Below are 24,763 nucleotides of genomic sequence, written 5' to 3' on the forward strand. Positions count from 1 at the left end.
TCCACTAAAGCATGCTATCTAGTAGACTGAAAATCCTATTAATACTATGCCTTGAGTAGAATTAATTTTTCTACACAGCATGTAAGCAGTTCAATGTCTAACACCATCATAAGTCATACTCTCAACAAAACATCAATCTGAAAAAGAAAAACTTGAGTTAATTTCCCTATCAAGTTTTTGCATTTTAGTTTTTGGATTATTCCAGTTCTCCACAGCAGCATATACAAGTACAAACCCATCATCCAAGAAAAAATTGGAAAGCAAGGGTTCAGGTCACAGCAGGAAAGAAAAGAAAAGCCAAATCTATACTTACTGCTCTTTCACGATCCTAAACCTACCACCAATGTCATTATTCACAATGAAGTGTCAGAGTAACTGAGTGACATAAGACATCAGGTGGATTTAGCTCCTATTAATTCCAGTGGCAGGCATCAAGGTCCTGCCTCCAAACAAAATCTCAGCGCCTGACTGCAAGGGAGTAGTGAAATATGAATATGAATTCCTCCTGCAGGCGATAGAGGAGCTGACAAGGAGGGGTGCCATGCTCGACCTTGTGCTCACCAACAGGGAGGGACTGGTCGGGGATGTGAAACTAAAGGACAGCCTTGGCTGCAGCGACCATGACATGGTGGAGTTCAAGATCCATGGGGCAGCAAGGAAAATACACGGCAAGCTCTCTGCCCTAGACTTCAGGAAGGCGGACTTCAGCCTCTTCAGGGACCTGATGGGCCAAGTGCCATGGGAGGCGGCCCTGGAGGGAAGAGGGGCCCAGGAAAGTTGGTCCATATTCAAAGACCACCTCCTCCAAGCTCAGCAGAGGTGCATCCCGATGAAAAACAAGTAGGGCAAAAAGGCCAGGAGGCCGGCGTGGATGAGCAAGGAGTTCCTGGACCAACTGAAAGTGAAAAAGGAAGCCTATAGAGGGTGGAAGTGGGGACAGGTAGCCTGGGAGGACTACAAAGAGGCTGCGCGAGTGGCCAGGGATAAGGTAAGGAAGGCCAAAGCCCTGGCAGAACTGAATCTGGCCAGAGATATAAAATGTAACAGGAAGAGCTTTTATAGGTACGTAGGGGACAAAAGAAAGTCCAGGGTAAATGTAGGCCCCCTCCAGAAGGGAACTGGTGTCCTGGTTACCCAGGACATGGAGAAGGCTGAGGTTCTCAATGACTTTTTTGCCTCAGTCTTCACCGATAAGAGTTCCTGTCCCACCGCCCAAGCTGTAGAAGGTGCAAGCAGGGACTGCGAGAATGAAGAACTGTCCACTGTACTCGAAGAGCAGGTTCGGGATCATCTAAGGAACCTGAAGGTGCACAAGTCCATGGGTCCTGATGAGATCCATCCTCGGGTCCTGAGGGAACTGGTGGATGAAGCTGCCAAGCCACTGGCCATCATATTTGAGAAGTCGTGGCGGTCTGGTGAGGTCCCCGATGACTGGAAGAGGGGGAACATAACCCCAATTTTTAAAAAGGGGAATAAGGAAGACCCAGGTAACTACAGGCCGGTCAGCCTCACCTCTGTGCCTGGCAAGGTCATGGAGCAGATTCTCCTGGAAACCATGCTAAGGCACATGGAGAGCAAGGAGGTGGTTGGTGACAGCCAACATGGCTTCACCAAGGGCAGATCGTGCCTGATCAATTTGGTGGCCTTCTATGACGGGGTGACGGCATTGGTGGACAAGGGACGAGCAACTGACATCATCTACCTGGACTTGTGCAAAGCTTTTGACACTGTCCCGCACGACATCCTTCTCCCTAAACTAGAGAGACATGGGTTTGATGGACGGACCACTCGGTGGATAAGGAGTTGGCTGGATGGCCGCACTCAGAGAGTGGTGGTCAAGGGCTCAATGTCCAGGTGGAGACCGGTCACGAGTGGCGTCCCTCAGGGGTCCGTGCTGGGCCCGGCCCTGTTCAACATCTTTGTCGGTGACACAGACAGTGGGATAGAGTGCACCCTCAGCAAGTTCACCAATGACACCAAGTTGTGTGGTGCCGTCGACACACTGGAAGGGAGGGATGCCATCCAGAGGGACCTTGACAGGCTGGAGAGGTGGGCCCGTGCCAACCTCATGAAGTTCAACCAGGCCAAATGCGAGGTCCTGCACCTGGGTCATGGCAATCCCAGGCACAAATACAGGCTGGACAGAGAATGGATTGAGAGCAGCCCTGAGGAGAAGGACTTGGGAGTGCTGGTGGATGAGAAGCTTAACATGAGCAGGCAATGCACCCTTGCGGCCCAGAAGGCCAACCGCATCCTGGGCTGTATCAAGAGAAGCGTGGCCAGCAGGTCGAGGGAGGTGATTCTCCCCCTCTACTCTGCCCTGGTGAGACCCCACCTGGAGTACTGTGTCCACTTCTGGAGTCCCCAGCACAAGAAGGACATGGACCAGTTGGAGGGGGTCCAGAGGAGGGCCACAAAGATGATAAGAGGGCTGGAGCACCTCTCTTATGAGGACAGGCTGAGAGAGTTGGGGCTGTTCAGCCTGCAGAAGAGGAGGCTCCGGGGAGACCTGATAGTGGTCTTCCAGTACCTCAAGGGGGCCTACAGGAAAGATGGGGAAAGGCTGTTTAGTAGGGCCTGTTGCGATAGGACGAGAGGTAATGGTTTTAAAATAGAGCAGGGTAGATTTAGATTAGAAATTAGGAAAAAATTTTTTACGATGCGAGTTCTAGAACACTGGAACAGGTTGCCCAGAAAGGTGGTGGAGGCCCCATCTCTGGAAACGTTCAAGGCCAGGCTGGATGAGGCTCTGAGCAACCTGACCTAGTCAGGGATGTCCCTGCTCCTTGCAGGGGGGTTGGACTAGATGACCTTTGAAGGTCCCTTCCAACCCTAACCATTCTATGATTCTATGATTCTAAGTGGCCATTACACCTTCCCTACAGACTGCTTGTTCAAAATCCTCCTTGTCCAAGAGGAATCCAGACTCAATACATAGAAAAAGGGCTACAAGGGCAATGAGGATACGCAGAATGTATCACAACAGAAGACTAAAATTGTTCAGCTCACATAGCCTTGCAAAACTGAGTCTGACAGGAGACATTACAATTGCTATCTCTAAATATGCATCAGTACAATAAATACGAAGAAGGGAGAAGTGATATTTAGACTCAAGAACAAACAAGTGGGTATAAACTTGCTATGAGTAAGTTTAGGCTGGAAATAAGATGACTAATAACAGCAAGCTCTGTAGAAAAGGTCTGTGACAATCTACATGCAACTGTGGATTTAACTTCAGAAAAAGCGATAATAGAATGAAATCTCTAATAGCAGGTTTGTCCGCTAACACAATACTAAGCAAGGAGAAGGGGAAAATTCAAAGCATGCCAATGGAAGAAAAGCTTCTGTTTTGCTAGAACCAAAGGTCTTGGGAATACAAAATAGGAGCAGTCAATTCAAACAAAGAAAACACTTATTGCAGATTCGCTAGCTTACCCTGTTAAACACTGGCAACATCATGTAAAGCTTTTCTTCTTGTTCTTTCTGGGTCATGTGCCGTGGAGGATGACAGAGCTCTGTGAAGAGGCGACGCAGATGCATCAAGCCCAGCGCGTTATCCTGGGGGCTACACTCCTCTTGCCGTGGCCGGCCCATGATCCTCTTCACCATATTCATCTTGACTGACTTCTGGAAGCTCCCTTGTATCCTGTTCAGAAAGGAAAATGAACTTACTTGAGTATAACAGATTGAAGCAGTATGCCATCAAAGCCTTTAAATATATAGCACCCTCTCTCACAGTAAGTACCACACTGCAGTTAAGAGCATTAGCTAATTTTATATGCTAGGCATTGATTAGTACATGCTTGGAGGATTTAAAGCGAACAACTTGAAACAGGAAAATATCTTATACTCTTCAGCACAAAGCACAACTGATCAGGCTTTGAAAACTACAGAACACTTTGGTACTTTTTAATAGATTATTTTTATGTTTCTTTTGTGCACATGCCACAGCATTTACAGCAGTGTTATCTACATATTGCAAAGTATTCTCAAAATAACTCTAGAATAAAATCAGTACCAGTTATGTACTTTAAAATCTGATCAAACAAGACCTTCAAACTCCCAGACATTGACTTTATCATACAGAGGCGTGCTTAATTTTTTTTCCTGACTTTCCTATGGCAAACAGACAAAGCTATCCAATGGAGGTATTGTTCATCTCACACCTCAGCTGTTGGGTCTGCAGAACACCTCGGTCTTCTCCCTCCTGAAGCAAAAGAAACTAGTTTTAGAATCATAGAATGGTTTGGGTTGGAAGGGACCTTTAAAGATCATCTTTTCCAATGGATGTCAGGGTGGCTGAAGTCCCCTAGCAGAATCAGGGCCTGCAAGTGCAATGCTTCCTGTAGTTAAAGTAAGAATGATTCATCAACATCCTGTCCTTGATATGCAGTCTGTAGCAAACACCAGCCAGGAGGTTTCCTTTGTTGGCTTGGTCTCTAATTTTCACCCACAAGCTCTCAATCTGTGCATTGCTGTTTCAAAAAAAGCACTGTTAAATCAATCCATTTTTTAACATAGAGGGCAACACCCCCACCTTTCCTTCCTTGCCTGTCCCTCCTGAACAGTTTCTAGCCACCAATTGTCGTGCTGCAGTCATGTGATTCATCCCACCAAGTTTCAGTGATGTGGTCAAGATGACAGCTTTCCAGCTTCTCCTGGTTGTTACCCATGCTGTGTGCACTGGTATAGAAGCATTTCAATTTTCCTGTCAACTCTCTCACCTTTTTGGCGTAACCTTTTTGGAGAGCTGGGACACATTCATCATTCCTCTGGTAGGTGCACTCATCTATCCTGCTGCTTGTGAGTACAGAAGTGTCCCGGCTTTGGATCCCATTCCCCAAACTCATTAGTTTAAAGTGTGATTTACTAAGTCAGCCAGTCTGTGAACAAAGATTCTCTTTCCTTTTCTAGGCATGTGGATGTCATCTCTCCCCAGTAATCTGTATTTGTCGAAGCATGTCCTGTGATCACAGAAACTAAAGCCCTGGTGACTACACCAGCCACAAAGCCAAGTGTTGATCTGCATGATGACCTCTGCCTGCACCCCTATCTCTGATGGGCAAGATAAAGTAGAAAATCACTTGGGACCATGTCCCCTTCACTCCTGCCTCCAGGGTTCTGAAGTTCTGCTTGATCTTGCCCAGGTTCTGTTTTATCGTGTCATTGGTGCCTGCATTTTTTAAAACGTCTCACAGATATGACTTAGCCTCTGTATTTAGCCTTATATTGGTCTTCAAAACAACATGGACCAAATCTTCTGAATGTGAGACTGAAGTCTATCAAGCAGGACCTTGCAAAAGAGGTGAGAGGGCCAGAGCAGATAAATCCATCAACAGACATAGCCCATTGGACACTGTGGCAAAGGGGACTATTCTTACAACTATATTCAAGTAAGGGAGAAAGTAAGGGGGAAACAGTTTCACCTCCATACATGAAGTTAAGGAGACCGACAATTAAATACTCCACAGAATTTTAACATCTACCTCTCTTCACTTAAAGGCAGTTGGAAAAACAAAGGTCAGTAACAGCTGTAAAAATTATTCAAGGACAGAAAATGCCTCACAGCAAGAAACTTAAAGGACTTAATTATTTAAATTAACAAAAAGAGAAGTTACCATGAACGGTCAATTATTAAAAGGAGAAGCAATGATTCCAAAGGTGCTGTGATTAGAGCAACAGAGGGAAAATACTCATTACTGAAGAACTCAAACCCAGAGATTAAGTTGTGAGGAAAGACAGCAGTCAGGTGCTAAAGCCAGGAAAATAACACCGGCTACAAAAAAAAAAAAAGGACTGCATTTGTCAACCTGAAGATAATTAACCACCAGTAAGAGGTATCATCGAAAGAAAAATATTCTCTCTCTAACCCAAGAACCAAAGACCTTTCTGGAATGTGTTCATAAAATAGCATTTTACTAACATGTAAGAAAAATTAGGAACTGACGCAAATGTACGTTTTGGCACAATGCAAAAAAAAGATTGATCTAAGAAATGAAGTTACCAAAAAAGCTAAGCTAACGTACAGGTCGGCAACTGTTGGTCCGTGCTGGAAATCTGCGTTGGCTTTTCACATTTGAAGAAAAATGAGATAGAACTGGATGCCATCTTTTAGTGTATTATCTCTAAGAAATAACAAAGGTAACACGATTCACGTAGTTAAGAATGAAACAGCAAAGTTTCTGGAGATGTTTCCTCCAGAAACCCACACCTTTCCCCAAACTCTTCAGGTTGGGAATTTTTCTTGCTGTAATAACACATAAACTAACAGAACATCGCATCCGAGCTCAAAGGACCAAAACTTCACTCCCTAAGCAGCAGGGAAAAAAGTCTATATTTTCATTTTCATATAATCTTTTAAAAATAGGATTTAAAATTATTTTTATGATTCACAAAACGCTGAGAACTCTAAATCCAGCACCCAATATGCATGTTGTCATTGAATCCACCATGCTGTAGACTTGTCCTAATGCAGCCAATTTTTCTTTTAAATCCCATTGCTTTTTTCAGCCTAAGTGGACACCTAGAACAGAAATTTGCCCTGGTTCAGCCACGCAGCTTGAGTTCTAGATCTGACAATTGCCTTACAGTTAGTCCAAATAAATGTTATACACTATTTTCCCAGTGTAGTGGGAGCCTACTGGGACGGCTTCTCCAAGATGCGATCCATTTACCTCCACTGGGGCAGTTTTAACCCAGAGGGATGACGAATACGGAGAACAATTCAAATAGACCTCATTTTCTCAACACAGTCACAGTTCCTTCTGCCTATTCCCCAGTACAATCATGTATTCAACATCAAGATAAGAGATAGCGCAGAGTAGGGGAGAATGGATGTAACTTAGTATAAATAACATCCATTTCAGGTTTTTCGCAGAAGTAACCAAAGGAGATTGACATATTCCATGTGCGTACTTACGTCAGCTGGAACTCCAACTCTCCCCAAAAAAAAGTCAACCCCCAAAAATGAAATACCACACCAAACCATCACAATACCACGGAATTTCAGATTTCTGTCCCAAAGACACCCCTGCGAAGCTCAAGAAAATCTTCCTAGAACTCACTGCTTTGGGAATAGCCTTAACTGTAAAGTATTCGCTTCCTTGATGTTTTTCACAGATATGGAGTACATGTTGCACTGGACAAAGTGAAGACAGGGTAGTAACACTGACATTTACACACAGAGATCTTTGCAATATATGCTGATTTTCTTTGACAAAGTTATCTGCCCTCTGGATCAGCTTTTTCTGACAGTATTTTCTGCTCATTCTTAGTCTTCAGAATCATGTAAAGTCTACCCTCAATTCCACTGTAGATCAAGTCAAATGTAGGCAGAATATTAATTTCAAGCAGAGTAGATACTACTTGTGGAGTTACTGCAGAGCTGAGTCCTCCTGTGTTTCTGTCCCATGAGAAAAAAAACTAGCATGGGCTCCATGCAACATCATCTGAATGATACTATACATGAAATCTGCAAAAATTTCTGTGATTTATTTTTGCCAGTCCAAAGAGTGATTTTTTTTTCTGATTACCATAGTACAGATTATCTATGGAAATACAAAGAAGATAGCTGGGATTTCTGGGAGCTCCAGCATTAGGTCCAAATCGTAAGACATGTGATAAGGATTATTCATGGTTTACTGCAGACAAAAGCTTCCTCATTGTGAATCTTGGTACCAGAACTTACTTATTCTAAGAAAACATTTAGATGTTTAAGCTTATCTAAAACTTAAAAATCCAAACCAAACCAAAACAAACCCACAACTAAAATCTTCAGAGGAACAATACATTAGAAATACTACACTGAAACATTACACATTTGCTGAGTGAAAGGACAGCGGCATGTTGCCACTATGTCCTGTATAAATATTTTGACTGAGGTTTTCTTTATTTAGGCAAAAGAGAAAGCACTACACCTAAACCTTTTACTACAAACAAAAAAATATCTAGAAGAAAGGACCTTCCTATACCAGTAAGTGAAAGGACCTGCACAGTCTTCAGTCAGCTGTAACCACCACACATGACTTGAATTCAGCAGTAAGGGCCTGCCTGTCTCCTTAATGCCAAAAATGAAAGGATTTCAGTATTTTCAGTAACAGCCAAATCACCTGTTCACGACTTCTTGCTTATAGCACATGACAATTAAGCACCCTGCACAGCAAAAGCCAACAGGAAAAGAATCTTCAGAGAAGCAAACTCATAAGTTAGGGAACACCTGTCTTGTAATTGCTTGTAGAGCTTGATTTTGGCCTGGCTATGTGCACGCATTACAGTAGAGTCTTAAATTGCATGCTCGTTTCCTGTAGTCCCCAAAGGGCCTCCTGCCTCTCTCAGTAGACAGGCTGGACATAGCCCCTGCTTCACAGCAGCTGCTCAGTATTCTGTTACTCCATCCATCCAAGCGTGATGCTACACCTTGGTTACTGCAACCCAGACTGAAAGCCTGCTCTGCATACACAGCAACGTATTGCCTCATGGGTTCTTCCGTTCCACTCATCACTGCCAGATCCAAATGCCTCACAGCTATTAAATCAACTTATTTTCATAAATCTGCCCCACAGCATTGGCGGGTTAATGGCCTCAATATAGACACAATGAACAGACACACACACTCCCTTACATCAAAATTGGTGGTGTCTAATAATCTGGATATCTAGATATCTAGTTTAAGAAACTTAAGAGCAGATAATCCTCTGTGGCATCTTCTAATGCTTGAATCTTTCTGCTTGTTTGCATTGTATCCCTTAGAGAACAGATGATATCATTCTCCCTGTCAGCTTGTGATCTCGAAGCTGGATGCCTAGTACGTAAAGGATGCAATTAGACAGCATCTCCAAAAACGCCACAAGTTTTGTGGAAGAGGCAAGGACAGAAGCTGGTTGTCAGGAAAGGAGATTCTTCTGTGCCTCATGTCCCCTCTTCCAGCATGTACAACCCAGTGCAGCCACACATTCTTTGCTACATGGCCCTGATGAGTTACTTCCCCCAGCAGGTCTGAGCAAGCATATTCCTAACAGGAAACCTTTAAGTTGGACAGTCTAGCTGTTGACTCTTTAGATTTTTTTAAGCTGAGTAAGAAGTTCAAAGTTATTTTGAAAGAGCAAAGTAAGCAAGTGGGAGCTCTATAATGCATCCTCACAGTGACAGCCACATGGTTTATCAGGAGGATTGAAGCAGCCTGACCCACTGCACTCATCTTCTGCTCCTTGAGCTAAAAAGGTGAATTAATGGCAGTTGCGTATCATCATGCTCTGTACAGAACAAAACTAAAATAAGATGAGTAAATTTCAAACATGCACAAAGACAGCAACAACATCAATGTTGCTCTTGTAAAACACATTGTGGTTTTCTCCTAGAAGCAGGAAAGTCTCCACGTGAAGAGAAATCAAGCAAGCAGTAAAGGCACGGCATGAGCATCCTTACTTAAATTACTCCTTTGTTTTCTTCCATTGGCTGTCAGATGGCTGCACATTTTCATGTGAACATAAGCAGAGCTGACCCATTTGAGTAGCTCTGATATAAAATCACAGAATAGTTTGGGTTGGAAGGGATCTTTACAGGTCATATACTCTAACTCCCCCTGCAAGAAGCGGGGACATCTCCAACTAGATCAAGTTGCTTACAGCCCCGGCCAACCTGGCCTTCAACACTTCCTGGGATGGGGCATCTACCATCTCTCTGGGCAACCTGTGCCAGTGTTCCATCACCCTCAGTGTAAAAAGTTTCTTCTGTATATCTAGTCTAAATCTACCTCCTTCTATTTTAAAAACCATTACCCCTTGTCCTATCACAAGAGGCCCTGCTAAAGAGTTTCCCCTGATCTTTCTTATAAGTCCCCTTTAGGTATTAGAAGACTGCTATAAGGTCTCTCTGGAGCCTCTTCTTCTCCAGGCTGAACAACCCCAACTCTCTCAGCCTGTCCTCATAGGAGAGGAGCTCCAGCCCTCTGAGCATCTTTGTGGACTCTGGACTCACTCTAAGAGGTCCACATCCTTCTGATGTTGGGAGCTCCAGAGATGGACGCAGTACTCCAGGTGGGGTCTCACAAGACTGGAGTAGACAGGCAGAATCACCTTCCTCGACCTGCTGGCCACACTTCTCTTGATGCAGCCCAGGATGTGGATGACTTCCTGGGCTGCAAGTGCACATTGCTGGCTCATGTTGACCTTTTCATCCACTAGTACCCCCAACTCCTTCTCCTCAGGGCTGGTCTCTGTCCATTCTCCGTCCAGCCTATATTTGTGCCTGGGATTGCCCTGACCCACGTGCAGGACCTTGCACTTGGCCTGGTTGAACTTCATGAGGTTTGCATGGGCCCACCTCTCCAGCCTGTCAAGGTCCCTCTGGATGGCATCCCTTCCCTTAAGTTTGTTGACCACACCACACAGCTTGGTGTCATCACCCAACTTGCTAAGGGTGCACTCTATCCCACTGTCCATGTCACCAACAAAGACGTTAAACAGCACCGGTCCCAATAGGGACCCCTGAGGAACGCCACTCTTCACCGGTCTCCACTTAGACATCAAACCACTGAACTGTAACTCTTGAGTGCAGCCATCCAGACAATTCCTTATCCATCGAGCAGTCCGTCCATCAAATCCATGTCTCTCCAGTTTAGAGATCAGGCTGTCATGTGGGACAGTGTAAAATGCTTTGCACAAGTCCAGGTAGATGACATCAGTTGGTTGTACCTTATCTACCAGCGCTCTAACCCTTGTCATAGAAGGCCACCAAATTGATCAGGCACAATTTGCCCTTAATGAAGCTGTGCTGGCTGTCACTAATCACTTCCCTATTTTCCATATGTCTTAGCATAGTTTCCAGGAGGATCTGCTCCATGACCTTCCCTGGCACAGAGGTGAGACTGACTGGCCTGTAGTTCCCTGCATGTTCCTTATTTCCCTTTTTAAATATGGCGGTTATGTTTCCCCTTTTCCAGTTGGCATGAACTTCACTGGACTGCCACAACTTCTCAAAATATGATGGACAGACTTCTCAAATATGACAGATAGCAGCTTGGCAACTTCATCTGCCAGTTCCCTCAGGACCCATGGATGCATCTCATCAGGTCCATGGGCTCGTCCACCTTCAGGTTCCTTAGCTGGTCTTGAACCTGCTCTTCTACAGTGGGCAGTTCTTCATTCTCCCAGTCTTGGCTTTGGCCTTCTGCGACTATGGCAATATGGCTAGAGCCTTCACTAGTGGAGACTGAAGCAAAAAAGTCTCATATATATACACATACCTATAAATAAACCCATTCATCAAGTTCTTCACTTTTCTGTTAAGTTTATATAGGAATCCTACAAGATGAACCCATGAGATTCTCAAAAGTTTCACTGGAGTTAGTGCAAGAGGTAACTTCTACTCTCTAAAATAATACTTGAAAATGTTTTCTACTGGTAGTGGAAGCTGTTGGACAAATGATCACAAATTATGTTACACAAAATACCAACAACTTACAAAGCTCAAAGACAGACAACTGCAAGAAAAACATAACATGCACACATAATCATTAACACAAGTTAGGGTATGATAATGTATGGGTAATACTAGTAGAGCTATCAAAACATTTGTGAAGAAAAAAAGTAGACAGACAGAAGCTGCATGAGACACACTTATTTTACAATAGCTATTATAGGTCCAAGCTGTGCATCTAGTTACAAAAGGGTGTTATTTAAATAAGCAGCTAGGTAATTATCTGCTTCATAATTACAGTCACAAGTGTTTCTCCAGGCACTATATTGGTATTACATCAGCAGCTTAGCAGTGAAACAGGAATCAATTTCTTTCTCTGCAGATTATAATGGGACACTAGCGCACACCTCCACCCCAACTATCTCAGGAAAATGAAACTTAAGATAAGTCTTGTTGCTACAATGAATCACAGAAGTCCCTTTACAATCAGTAAATTCCCCACCTGTTATTTCCCTCCACACTATGTCTGTTATTTCTTTCCTGATTTTAAGATTCCTTACCCATGTAGTTAATACTAACATCCCGAAGATGATGACATACACTATTAAAAAGGACCTTTTTTTGGCCTTCAATAGAAACAATGAAGAACTGTTACAGGCTAGATACACATCCATTTGTCCTTAGAACTGAACAGGAATAATAAATTGTCCTTGTAGGCAAAAACATCAGCAGGAGAGGAAGCGAGGAACACAACTACTTCCTCCTGTTCCTCCACCACCAAACAAAAACCAACTACTTGCACACAAAGAAAATCAAGCCCAAGGAAGCTGTGTTGCTGAAAAGGAAGCCATCAGCTCTCCCTGACAGACTTCACTAGCACGCACTCACTTGGGGGATATCGCCTGGTCCCTGTAAGACAGGGCCTGGAGCAAAGCTGGAGTGCTGACTCAGTCATAAAAGCGCCTGTTCCTGTACTAAGTTTTCCTCTTGTTAAACAGCTAGTCATCTGGTTAAAACAGGAACTATTTCATTGAGAAATCCTCCCAACAGGAAAACACTATCAACGTCCACTCCAGTTTTGTATTGCAAAGTATTACTGATTAAGCAAGGTGTGCAGGCAAGGATTTGCAAGGCTGCACAATTATTTCAGGGTTGTGGTTTTTGTGGTTTTTTGTGTTTTTTTTTCCTTTGCACTGAAATATTTTAAGACTTATATCAAGGAAGCTTATGTTATCACCTTCCCTCTTTTAGACGCATGTAAGTGCAGAGGCCAATGTAACGAAATACTGTTTTGTTTTGATAAATTGAAGAGATGCTTGCAGAGTTCTCTTTCAGTTCACAGGTAGTGTCCAAACTGGAGAATCCAATGCAGGTTTTTTGGGTTGGTTTTTTTTTTTTTTTTTTGCTTTAACATCAGAGAAGAGAGAGGGGAGAGAGAGAAGAGGATTGCTATTCTAATTCACGACATGTTTTTCCTGTTCCCTGTACTCAAATCAGATGAGTATTTAAAGATACAACTTCTTTGTTACTTGCAACATTAGAAATGCTCTTATGCTCAGTCTGACCTTAATGCCTTGACATTGTTGCAAACAAAAATTCTTAATACTCCAACAAATATGAAGAACTTAACTGGTTAGTGAGAAAGATACAGATATAAAACACAGACTATCAGTCTTCTTCCTAGGTCAATTTCTCACAAATTATTAATGATAATGACACATAATAGCAAGTGCTGATAGACTAGATTTCCTGTGGTTTGTACCCTCTTGAAGGTTAATGTTTTATATCCAGTGAAAAAGAACAACAACAATTAAATAACAGTGATACGTTTGACCTATGGTGCAGGGACGGAGGAAAGCTGTCTCACTAAAGAATAATAATGCATGTATTTCTCATTTAGTATTCATGTAAATGAAAATGAACTTCAGTTCTATCAAGCTTTCTTGCACTTCATTTTGTTCAAATAAGAAAATAAATGACTGGTTTTTACTTTGGTATATAGTCTATTTTTATTCCTGACTTACAAGTGGATAGCTTATGTCCAGAAGATAACTCTATCACTGCATTTTCTAATTCTTTAATTAATAACCACAAAATCTTATTTCCCAAAATTACTTCCAGTACTCTAATAAAATATTTCCAAGCTACAGACATTTCTTCCACCACCTCTTAAACATAAAGCCCTATCACTGCTGAAAACAATATGTAGTACTTCTCCAAACCGCAGTTCAAGTTACATCAATTTTCTTTGCTTTTATTTCTGTATATGAAAAGCACAGACAACTAAGATCTCAAGTGGCCACCATCCATTATGCCCTTGCGACTGAAGAGCCTACTTCAACTTTATTTTTTACTGCAATAGTACTGAATAACAGATACCTAGCATGAAGGACTACTGATGCACATGTAGGACATGATTAAAATAATTGTTCAGAGATATTTAGGGATGGTGCTCAAAACTCCTAGCTTTATCAAACAGAAAGGAGCTACAAGTCAGTTTTACAGAGAGCAAAGAAGAGACAGAGCAAGAGGAAGCAAGCACACGTTCCACCTTCTCCTAGCAGGAGCAAAACTGTCCACAGAGCATCTAGAATGTGATTTTTGGCTGGATGCTGGTAAAATTGCTTCCTACATCTTTATTTAGCATACATTAGGATCTGTCACCAGCACGAATGCAATTCTCAGTATTGCTTTTCTTTAAGTAAGCCTTTAATGAGACTTAAGGATTCCCATTTTTCAGCTCAGTAATAAACCGATAATTCAGCTAAAGAATTGCAAATGCCGACAAAGTTCAAATATAGCCTATTTAGACTGACTACACATATTCACTAAGATTTCTGAGTTTACATTTTTCAGTCTACAACTTTTTCAACTAAAATGAAAGATGAATTCTCATTTTGTCTTGAACTACCACACACTACCCTGAGAACCAGAAGGTAATTCTGCTTTTGTAAGCACTTGAACAGATACATCCACTACTTGTTTAAAAGCGACTCTTGAAAAAGGTCAGGGAAATTTCACAAGTAATTTTAACATTTCGCAAGCCAAATAGTATGTAACAAATATTCCATCAATGTCCAACTAAGAGGTGCATAAAGCCTCATCTTCGAGGTACCTGTAACAGTATAGACGGTCCTTCATCTCTTCACAAAACAAGACCAAGAAACACAGTCCGCCCCTAAGGCTACCCGAAATCCACATTTAACTACTGGGTTCTACACAACTTTATCTATGAATTTAAATGCAAGGTCTTTAATCCCCTCATCGTCATATAAACACAGACCTGATCTCCAAAAATCAGTTTGGATTTGCTAGCCATGAAGGAAGTCTGAACTTCCATAGCTCAAACTGTTTGCTCCACGGCATCTCCTTAGGCTGGGAAGAAAAAAAAAAAAGGTAACATTTATGCCAGAAAAAGGTTTTAAATAATTTGTGCAAGGCCAAACATATTGCCATTGCAGGGCTGAGGACCAAACAAAACTCATGTAAAAGAAGTCTTTCTGCTTTATGAGATGTGGAATGGTTGCTCCAGGGAAAAAAAGGGGGAGAGAAAAAAAATCTTACTGTGTTTCAATAACCCTAATCACTGGTTACAGTAAAGATTAAAGCAGTGGCTCTATATAGCTATTATGTTAGAAAGAACACCTGCATTAGCACGTTCTGGTGGTTTGTTCATAGACATTCAGGCTCTGAGAAACTATTTGCTCATGCTTGTGCAATCATACCACTATGGCACTTTTTCCACTCCTTTGACCTGTGCTGGTATGGTCTCAAACTGGCAATCCAGCCCTGACTACAACAAAGGCTGAAATACTTCTGGGCATACAATTCCTCCTCTCCTTCAAGGAATGCAAAGTACACTATTTACCAGAGAAATGTGGTAACCGAGGAGACAAAAATGTGTGCAAACTAAAAATCCTGACAGGCAGAAGGAAAGTGCAAGTTGGCTGGAGCACAGACACAAAAGATAATGACAAAAATAGGAGAAATTTCTCCACTGATATGTATTTTTGGAACACTAATTTATAGCAAAATTATGCATAGTAAGATAACAAGTTTCAGACTGAGAGAACAGAAATTCTGGTTTTCCATGTTCCCAGTTTGCATATATCCTAAACACAGCAGATTACTTTTGGAAACTAAAATTTACCAGATTCATCTTAATTTGCAGCTCTGTAAGTGGACACTCTTGCAGGTGTAATGGTGCCCGTTCACACCTGCTAGCTGGCAAGGTACTAGAACAGCAAACTCAAGTTACCCTGCAAACCTCAATACTGCTATGAACACCTACAGCTGGAAAACACACTGGAGGAAAGCAAGTACTGAAACCCCATTCCGGTTTTGAACGTACACTGGAAGAATGGAAACATCTCAGCAAAATCATCTGAAATGGAGGAATCAGTAGATTATTCATAATCAGAATATTACACTGAAAGCTTAAAAATCAACTAATCTATGCAGCGTCAGGAAAAGTTTGCTGAATACTACAAAGATAAGTAACAACTGGTTAAAAAAAAAAAAAAACAAACCAAAACTGAACGGGCTGTTTGCTTCCTCAGTATTTTTGGGGAGCAAATTCTAATTAACGAGTGCTTGCTATGTTCTGTGGTAAAATATCTTCAGCATCTTTGAATGCCGTTTTTCATGGGTTTCTTTGTTTCCAAAAGGTCTGAATAAACTGATTTGCATTAACTGAACAAACAGAATGCCAGTTACAGCCTGTTGGGAATAGAGCAGAACTGAAATTTTACTTTGCCAACCTGAAATGCATGGCAATGACTAAATCATGCCATTCAGGAGAGGAAATGCTGCTAAAAAATCGGGGGGGGGGGGGGGGGGGGGGTGGCGGTGCAGGAATAAAAAAGTGAAGGGTATACACAAAATGATAAACATAACAAACAAACAAGCAAGCAAAATAATCTGGCAACTGAAGAGATAAGTGTGTGCTTGATTGGTATGCAGACATCAAGAAAGGCATAGGGAAAAAAAACTGTTCCAGAAGGTGGCACTTGCATCTCTTGCATGGAAAAGTTATTCTACTAGAATCAACAATGAAACAATGAGTCGTTATTAGGAATGCAGGGAAGAGTACTTTGGTCTGTTTGCCTCTCCAAATAACTGGGACTTGGTAGGGATGGGGAAGAAAACCTATGAACTTGGAAGAGGGCACAGGCTGTTACATCCAAGCAGTAAGGCCATGCACTAAACACGGCAGCCCCAAACAGCATGTTCAGTAATGTCAATAGTGAGTCTAAGCACAGTTCTGATATTTAGCTAAAAAAAACCCACCAGATTTCTTTAGGAGCATAGTATTACACGAAGCAGGTCCCCATTTGTTGTGGTGGTGGTAGTGTTTTTTCTTCCCAACAGCATATCTAAAGCATGAATTTCCTCCAGCCATGTAAAAGAGCCATTTATATATCCAAAAGAAGAATATTTCTCATGCCTTTAGGAAATTTACATATGAAAGAGCAGTAAGTAGAAGCCTGCTACCTGCAAAATTTGTCTCCATAGAGCTGCCCTTGTTTCTAACATCCTGGATAAGAAAAACAAGAAAATGATCCTACCAGCACATGCTTGGCTGATGTAATAAAATTCCTCTCTCTGCTACCATCTAGTCAGAAAGAGAGCAACAGAAACAGCAGCGTATCAGCATTAAAATCAGCATTAAACCCTGGGCACAAATGTTTGTTTATTTCTGAAGCAATAGGCGTAAATAAGGGTGAATGATCACAACCTCTTTTAAGTTGCATGCTCACACTTATTTCTGTGCAAAACAAAATGAAACAGCCCAAGACCTTATAATCAGCAATTCAGGCCAGAGACGTACGGAAAAGCAGTAGAAATACTTGCATACACATCACTACTGCCTTTTAGAGAATAACAGATCTTTTCCAACTACTGCATTATTTCACTGCATCTTTGCATCCAACAGGAAGCGGCTGAACTTGACCACCTCCTACACATCCCCAGACAAAGGCTCCTCCAGAAACACCATGAGGAAGCTGGTAAGTGTGGACAACAGCATTGGACTACTCTTGAACTGACAGTTCTTAGACGGAGTTCCTCTACACTGAAGCTAGGACAATCCAAAGACATCCTACTGAGCTCCACTGGAATAAAGTTCTGCATACCATACAGCATAGAATCATAGAATCATGTAGGTTGGAAAACACCTTTAAGATCATCCAGTTCAACTGTAAACCTAACACTGCCAAGTCCACCACTAAGCCATGTCCCAAAGCTCCACATCAACACATCTTTTAGATACCTCCAGGGGATGGTGACTCAACCACTTTCCTGAGCAGCCTGTTCCAATGCTTGACAATCCTTTCGGTGAAGAAATTTTTCCTAATATTCAATCTAAACCTCTCCTGGTGCAACTTCAGGACATTTTCTCAAGTAACAAGTGATAGGACAAAAGGAAAGAGATCGACACTCACCTCGCTACAACCTCCTGCAAACTTTTCAAAAATCCATGCTTATTTAGCTTACTTTTTATTGCCAGTTGGTGTATGTATTATTTGTCATAACAACTTTCAGAACTACTTTTGTTTTCCTCTCCGCTACCCATGTTCTACTCCTGCTTGGCAATAATGCCAAAATGAAAGTTTTATTTCATAGAGAACAAATACTTTCTCAACAGAAGTTTATGCAGTTTACTGTAAGATTAAATAGGACAGCTAGAAATCCCCCCAAAGTGAGCTTCTTTTATTCAAAGAGAAAAAGTAAAGCCTATAGCACCCAGAGATAGGCAAATTACTATTTTAGTATGATGGGTTCTCCTCCAGCTTTGTTATATTGTACAATCTTCTTGCAAATGTAAGTCGATAACAACCTTGCTTTACTGTACTTGAAAACAGGCTCATATTACCTGTATTTTGAAAGCTACACATGTGACAAACTAAAATAAATTATTTTTTTCCTTTGGTGGAATGACAAATGTAACCTATCCATTTTTTCACTTATTTCTGTTCAGCCAACATCATAAACACAGAAAATTATGCACAGTTACATTACATACATTATTCAAAATATCACTATATTTTGACTAAATCTCAGCTTGTCATTTAGTTCAGTTTCTCTTTATAACAGCAAGTACGACTCCAGAGGAGTCTGACAACAAGAAGCACAACTTCACAGAAGCTAGTCATGTAATTAAATGTTAGCCTAGGGAGGAAAAAGCGTCATGCAAAGAAATACAAGCAGTTCACATTCATTTAGTTCTCATCTTACCTTGAATTCTTGAAGTTCAGTGCAAGCATCTTAGTTTTCAAATCCTCTCCTTGTAAGATATTACTAACAGGGGATGGCAAGTTCCTCTGCCTACAAGCCACTGCCAGCCCATCGCGAGTAAACATCCTCCTGGCAGTCAGGCGGCCCTCCTGAGCTTTGCGCTGCCAGTCCCCAGCGCCGGCTGTACCAGTGCCCAGGCTGGTTTGATTGTGGAGCGCAGCTGGTCCCTCCCAACAAGCACAGGGATGCGGGAAAGGGAGGAACTGCGAAGCTGAAGGGAAAGGATTCCTCCTCCTGCCTTATAATGCCCAACCACAGTAACTGATGCAGCCGCTTTACAATAATACATCAAAAGCACACAAGCAGCAGAATTAGACAAACAAATGCACACTCAAGTAAAAAGACATCTGGTCTGCACCACAGTCACTGCAAATAAGAATTACATATCACAGCTTACAAATTAATTTGTAAGATGACATTTTTCCTGCTTTTTCTTTTCTCATAGAAAAGTAAATCTGTTTACATTTCAGTTACAATAGAATTAATTATTCTATGGTTCTATAATTATTCTGGAAAAACAAAAGAAGTAAAAGAGATTTCTTACCAGAATCTAGATCAGATGCAATGTGGGTTTTCTTAACTTCAGGTTTAAATTTTCTGCTTTTTCTTAAATTTTTTTTTAAGCCATGTTTAGTATTCTAGCATGCAATGCTATTTTTATGCACAGCACCATGCAATATAGAAGAGCTGGTTCAGATTAACACTGCCAGGTGTTTTGTTTTAATAACAACAACAATAACTATTCAGAAATGGTAGGATTCCCCAAGGAAATCCATTACCCATAATGGTTACTCAAATGTTATGTCTCACCCCTATACTAGCCCCTTTCTCCAGTAATAGCCAAAGCTACAGAAAACTATTAGGATCGAAGTTGCAGCTCTCTGGAAAAAATTCTCCCAGTGCCACAGAAGTATGCTTAGATGACTACAATGACTACAGCTTTTTAACTGAGTTTATCCCAGAAAATAGCCCAAACATCCACACAGTAAAAACACAACTACTGAAACAGAGTTTATTCCCATCTCCCCTTGGATTCATCTACACATAAACACAATACACATACTAAGGAAATATCCTTCCTCACTGGAGGAAAAAACATAATCATCAACAACAAGCTAAAAAAAAAAAAAAAGGAAAATGTTACAGTAATTGTATATAAAATGTGCTGCAATGTCACTTACAGCTACAGAAATTACTTACTAGTTATGTATTACAAATCCTGTCTTCTGCAGTGTATCTGTGAAAGTGTATGGACTCACTTGGACATCCTGCAGAGTGCTTGGCCATTTCTGCATGCAAAGAGCTTGGGGACAGAACTCACTCTCCACAAGTGAGAAGACATGACTTTTCCAACATTATCCCTTTTCTCTAGTTTCGTGTCCCTTTCAAGCTTTGACAGTAAGCAGTGTACAGAATGATGATAACTACTCCTGTTTATCTTTAAGACAAACAAAATGCAACAAGCAGAGTGAAACTCAGCAACATGTTGCCAGACAAAAACACATAAAAATCAGGTAACTAAAAGCTCAATGCAAGGATTTAATTGCAACAATAATACCAATACCACAGCAAATGCTTCTTCTCTTATATGTCCATACATTCCTTTACCTTTTTACCATACATTCCTTTCTTTAATTTGATTTTACTTCTCTGTCAGAATTTGCAGATATTCCCCCAACTACCTACTCCAGGTTGCTCAATCTGGGAACAAGGAGCAAGAGAAAGAGGAAGGTGTTTGGGCTTTTTACATCAACTTGTTTGAGAATAGCTATTATTTGAACAAAGAAAGTACGCTCTAAAAGCTGAGTAATTTACACAGAGCTCAGAGGGGTAGCAATATTCAGGTACCTGAAGTAAAGGGATTTAATCATAAAATGCATAAAACCAGACACACATTCCCACAACACATCCAGATAACAACAGCCTTCAGCAGGATAGTGTAACCTGCACACTGCACAGTAACTGCATAATCACAGTGCTGACTTCACTCTTGTTACCAAGGTCAAGAGATGACATAATTCAAGAGCGACCAGTTCAACTCTGACAAATTGCACAGAAACAAAGTCAACTTACTAGCAAAGATGCACTTCGATGTAAGGTACAGGGCCTTGCATAGCAACTGTACATTCCCCATCAGAGGAAGTATTTGTGCAAGGCTTCCATATTAGAAGACTAAATAGAAGATGTGGTAAGATATCCACCTCTACCACAGGAAAAAGTTTCATCATCCTGAACCGCGGAGCAAAGCAGTGAGTAGTAGCTTCTTGCTAGCACTTCTCTCATACATGTATTACAGGTGTGACTTTTTTGTCTTTTTTTTTTTTTTAAGTGACCTTTTATCAACACTGAAGAGTAAACAGTATTTCTAACAAACTCTCACTGCAATACAGCCAGATGGCAGCCCACTTCTCCATTCTTATCTGTTCACTTACAAAAATCACTGCACATCAGAGTTTAATCTTCCAGCACTTTGAACAGTTATTCCTGCATCTACAGAAACATGCCTTTGAGATTTCTCCCAAGCAGCATTTTGAAGTTATAATCAAAGAAGAGAAAGCTCTAAAACTAGGTTTACTGTGCTTTCAGTTTGTTTCAATTCATGGGACCTGAAGTCTTTCCAACGGACTGCCTAAGGCCTGCTTTTCACAGGCTATCACACATCAGTAGTAGCTCTTCCAAAACCCTCTATTTAGGACATAAGATGGGGCATGAAACATTCACAACATTCTTGCTATTCCAGTTACACCACTGGTGCACCAAGTCTCTGCTGCTAAGGCGTATCTCTTACCAACTTAATTTGCAATTTTGCTAGAAAAACATTTGCTAGGATACCAAAGAGCAAGAGCCATATTCCAAGAAGTCAGGAAAACAGCAGTAGGGATTACAGAACCAGAGCGCAGAATCTCCACAGAATTAACCTCAGAGGTAATTTTTATTCTCACTACATTTCACATCCATAAGAGACTGTGGCATCACCAATAGATGGGAACAGGTCAAAGGGAGTTTTAGGCATTAATCTATCGCTAGCAAAAATTGACCCAATGTGAAATATTTGTGGTTACCTCTAAGGCAGCCAGCAAATTAATCTTTCATGATAACCTGATAGCTATGGGAAGTGCATTGTGTATGCAAAAGTACAGCACACAAACATCGCTTTCTATCGCAGAGGGCTTAAAACAAAACAGTATGTCAGACTTCTCTAACATAATCCCAGATGACAATTATTTCTACTTTTCAAATCTTATTCTGTAAAAGCTCTTAAAAATATGGCGGCTCCTCCCTACTTATATATTTTCTCTCTGTCGCAGACTAACGGAACTTCTACAAATAAACCAACATTAGGGCAAGGCTGTGCAAGAAAAAAAGCTTGAGGTGCTGAGGGAAGCACTATTAACTCCTCCAGCAACCTAGCAAAAAGGATACAGAAGTTATTTTTCCCTCATGTACATCTTCAACAAGCCAAACAATAATCCACATCATGAACACCTCAAGCACTGCTGCTCCTCGCCCCCTGCCTCCCCATCCTTTCTGAACCTCAAGCAGTCACTCAGACAGCAGCATATATTTTGGACTGCGCACACAGAAATTCAAAAAGCGAAGAGGGGCTGCAGGAGCAGCCTGCTTTCAGAGTCCAGATGAGCTGCTTTAGCTGCTTTATGGAGACCAGAGGGAGGCAGCCCTGGTGTAAGCTGCCTGACTGGATCTTTTGCTATGCCATCAGTGGAAAGGCAGGAAGGTGGCACTGCTAGAAGCCTGCAAGAGCAGCTGCCTGCTCCACAGTGCCTAACCTGCTGCTCCCCTCCGACACAAGAGAGAAATCCTGCAACTTTCCAAGAGCGTTGCTAACCTTCTACATGTGTAACTCAGCAGTGTCCCAAGACCTCAAATCCAGATACATCTTTTTATAAGGTAACAACTATTTCCATTCAAGTACTAGGTTTCCGTGCTGTAATTTTACTAAAAGATAGAAAAGTACCACAAACAAAAGACAGTGTTGGAAGAGGCCATCCAACTCAGCAAGCGCAATATACTTAGATTATATACACTGACTGAGTTACTGCGGTATAAAAAACAAACATTGGGTGACTCAGGTCAAACACACACACACACACACACATACACTTAGCTGACTCCAATTACAAAGGCAAACACCTTAATATAAACCTTTTGTGGTGCCCGTACCATCTACTCCCAAACTGACATCATACGCACATTTTGTAAGTAGACTCTGCTCCATCATCTAAATCACAGATGCCATTATTGTCAAATCCAGGCACAGCAAGCTAGTAAGGAAGCCTACTTCAAATGCCCTTCCCGGTGATTCAAAATCCCTGTTAACTGCTCCACTGAACCATTTTAAATAAATTTTACTCCTGTAGTATGGTGATTCAGGGAAGATTGCATTAAAAAACAAAACAAAACAAAACAAAACACTATATGCATTACATTCAAAAGAACATCTTTCAAAAGCGTATATATTTCAAGTCTTATCACTTCTGTCCCTTATGCAGTAATCCAGTCCATCAAGGAAGCAAACTAATCAGCTTGATATAATTTTCTCCCTGACAAATTCATGTTCTAAACCCAAGCTAATAAGCTCTGCTAGTTCTTGCATGTCCTTGGAACTGGAAGAACAGGATGCATAAAGTGCCAAGGAAGTATTTCCTATGTAAGTATCTGAACAGCAGGTCGTGATACTAATAAGACAGTCTTCACAGATTCACAAAACAGTCTGCATTCAACAGTCTGCTTGAAACTAACTGCTTTTACTAAGTCAAGAAAGAGACTAACAAGAGAGGAGATGAGCCTTTCATCTTTTTTTTTTTATTCTCCATAAAGTAGAATATATTTAAAAAAAAAAAAATCTCAACACAATAGGTTCAAGAGAACAAGGTATTTTTTATTACAGTAAAAAAAGGCATATTTCTATCAGACCCCCTTGTGGACAGATTTTTTTTTGGTTAATGAATAAAACATCGGAGACTAAAGAAGCAGCACAGACCTAGAACGAAAGCACTGATGTTGGAATGCAGAATTTCATACTGAAGGACATGTTTTGGGGTTTTTGTCTCTCTGTGTGCTTTTGTTAAAATAGAAGTGACACCTCCCCTTGAATATTTTACAACTCTCAGTTTTATACCAGATAAAATAAAGATGGTGAGAACACATAAATAACTAAAGCTCTCCATAAGAATAGGCACCACTTACAAGAACAGTTGTTAAGACCTACATACCTCAACGAGCGATGCCAACTAGCATTTCTGTGTACTAATGGGTCTTTTTCCACTGGGTCACCTCTTCACTTTCTGTATCTGCTGACATGCTGCAGCATTTTTTCCACTGTGTTTTTTTTTCTTTTTGCTCCAGAAGGATCTATACATTAAAGGGAGTCCTAGCAAAGCTTGGACATTACTCTTCAGTAATCACACCGCACACGTCTATGCTTTTAAAGTAAGATAAGAAAGATTCTAAATCCTTTCAATAACCAGACAAGTTTAATAAATTTTAACTCAATTGCTCCTATGAAAATGGAAATTAATTTCTTTGCTTAGGAGCTCTTCAACATGTCTACCTTCCCTCCTCTGCCTCCAGCTTCATCAAATTTTACTTGCTACATTCATTTTTCATCAGCAAAACAAAGCATTACCAAATTTAATAGTTACACAAGCTTTTTTAGCTTCACTAGTTAAGAAGAAATCCATCGGGTGATAAATCCACTTAATCCTCTTTAGCTTTACAAAAAATGTGAAAGTAAATTAGATTGAATATTCTACTTGCAAGAGGAAGCCTCTTCTAGGCCATAATATTTGTAGCAGGACTATACAGCTATTGGGAAAAAACACTCAGAGCAAGCAGTCAACCCAGCTTTTATACAATCCAAAGAAACTAGGATATAAAATCTAAATACAAGTAACTCAAGGCAAAAGCAGAGATAACATTACTTTTGAGTGTGTATAGAATGGGCCTCTCCGAGCCTGTCATTCTATTGAAGAGCAGGAATATTATCCTCTCAAAGTAAAAATGAGAGACTTGAAAAAACTCAAAAAATGAT

The 24,763-nt window shown here is 41.1% G+C and overlaps 1 protein-coding gene across 4 annotated transcripts in view; it reads right to left on the bottom strand.

The window, feature by feature from the left end:
- The window catches only part of WDFY3 (WD repeat and FYVE domain containing 3), a 184,430-nt gene that overhangs the window by 122,458 nt on the left and 37,209 nt on the right, over positions 1-24,763 (bottom strand). For all 4 annotated transcript variants that reach the window (XM_086747769.1, XM_086747767.1, XM_086747768.1 and 1 more), the window contains exon 3: positions 3,436-3,646. In XM_086747769.1, coding sequence (XP_086603895.1) covers positions 3,436-3,615 — 180 coding nt within the window. In that variant the 5' untranslated portion in view covers positions 3,616-3,646. The remainder of the gene's footprint in view (positions 1-3,435; positions 3,647-24,763) is intronic.

The sequence above is a fragment of the Chlamydotis macqueenii genome, chromosome 4, assembly GCF_036417535.1.
Source record: "Chlamydotis macqueenii isolate bChlMac1 chromosome 4, bChlMac1.mat, whole genome shotgun sequence".
Lineage (NCBI taxonomy): Eukaryota > Metazoa > Chordata > Aves > Otidiformes > Otididae > Chlamydotis > Chlamydotis macqueenii.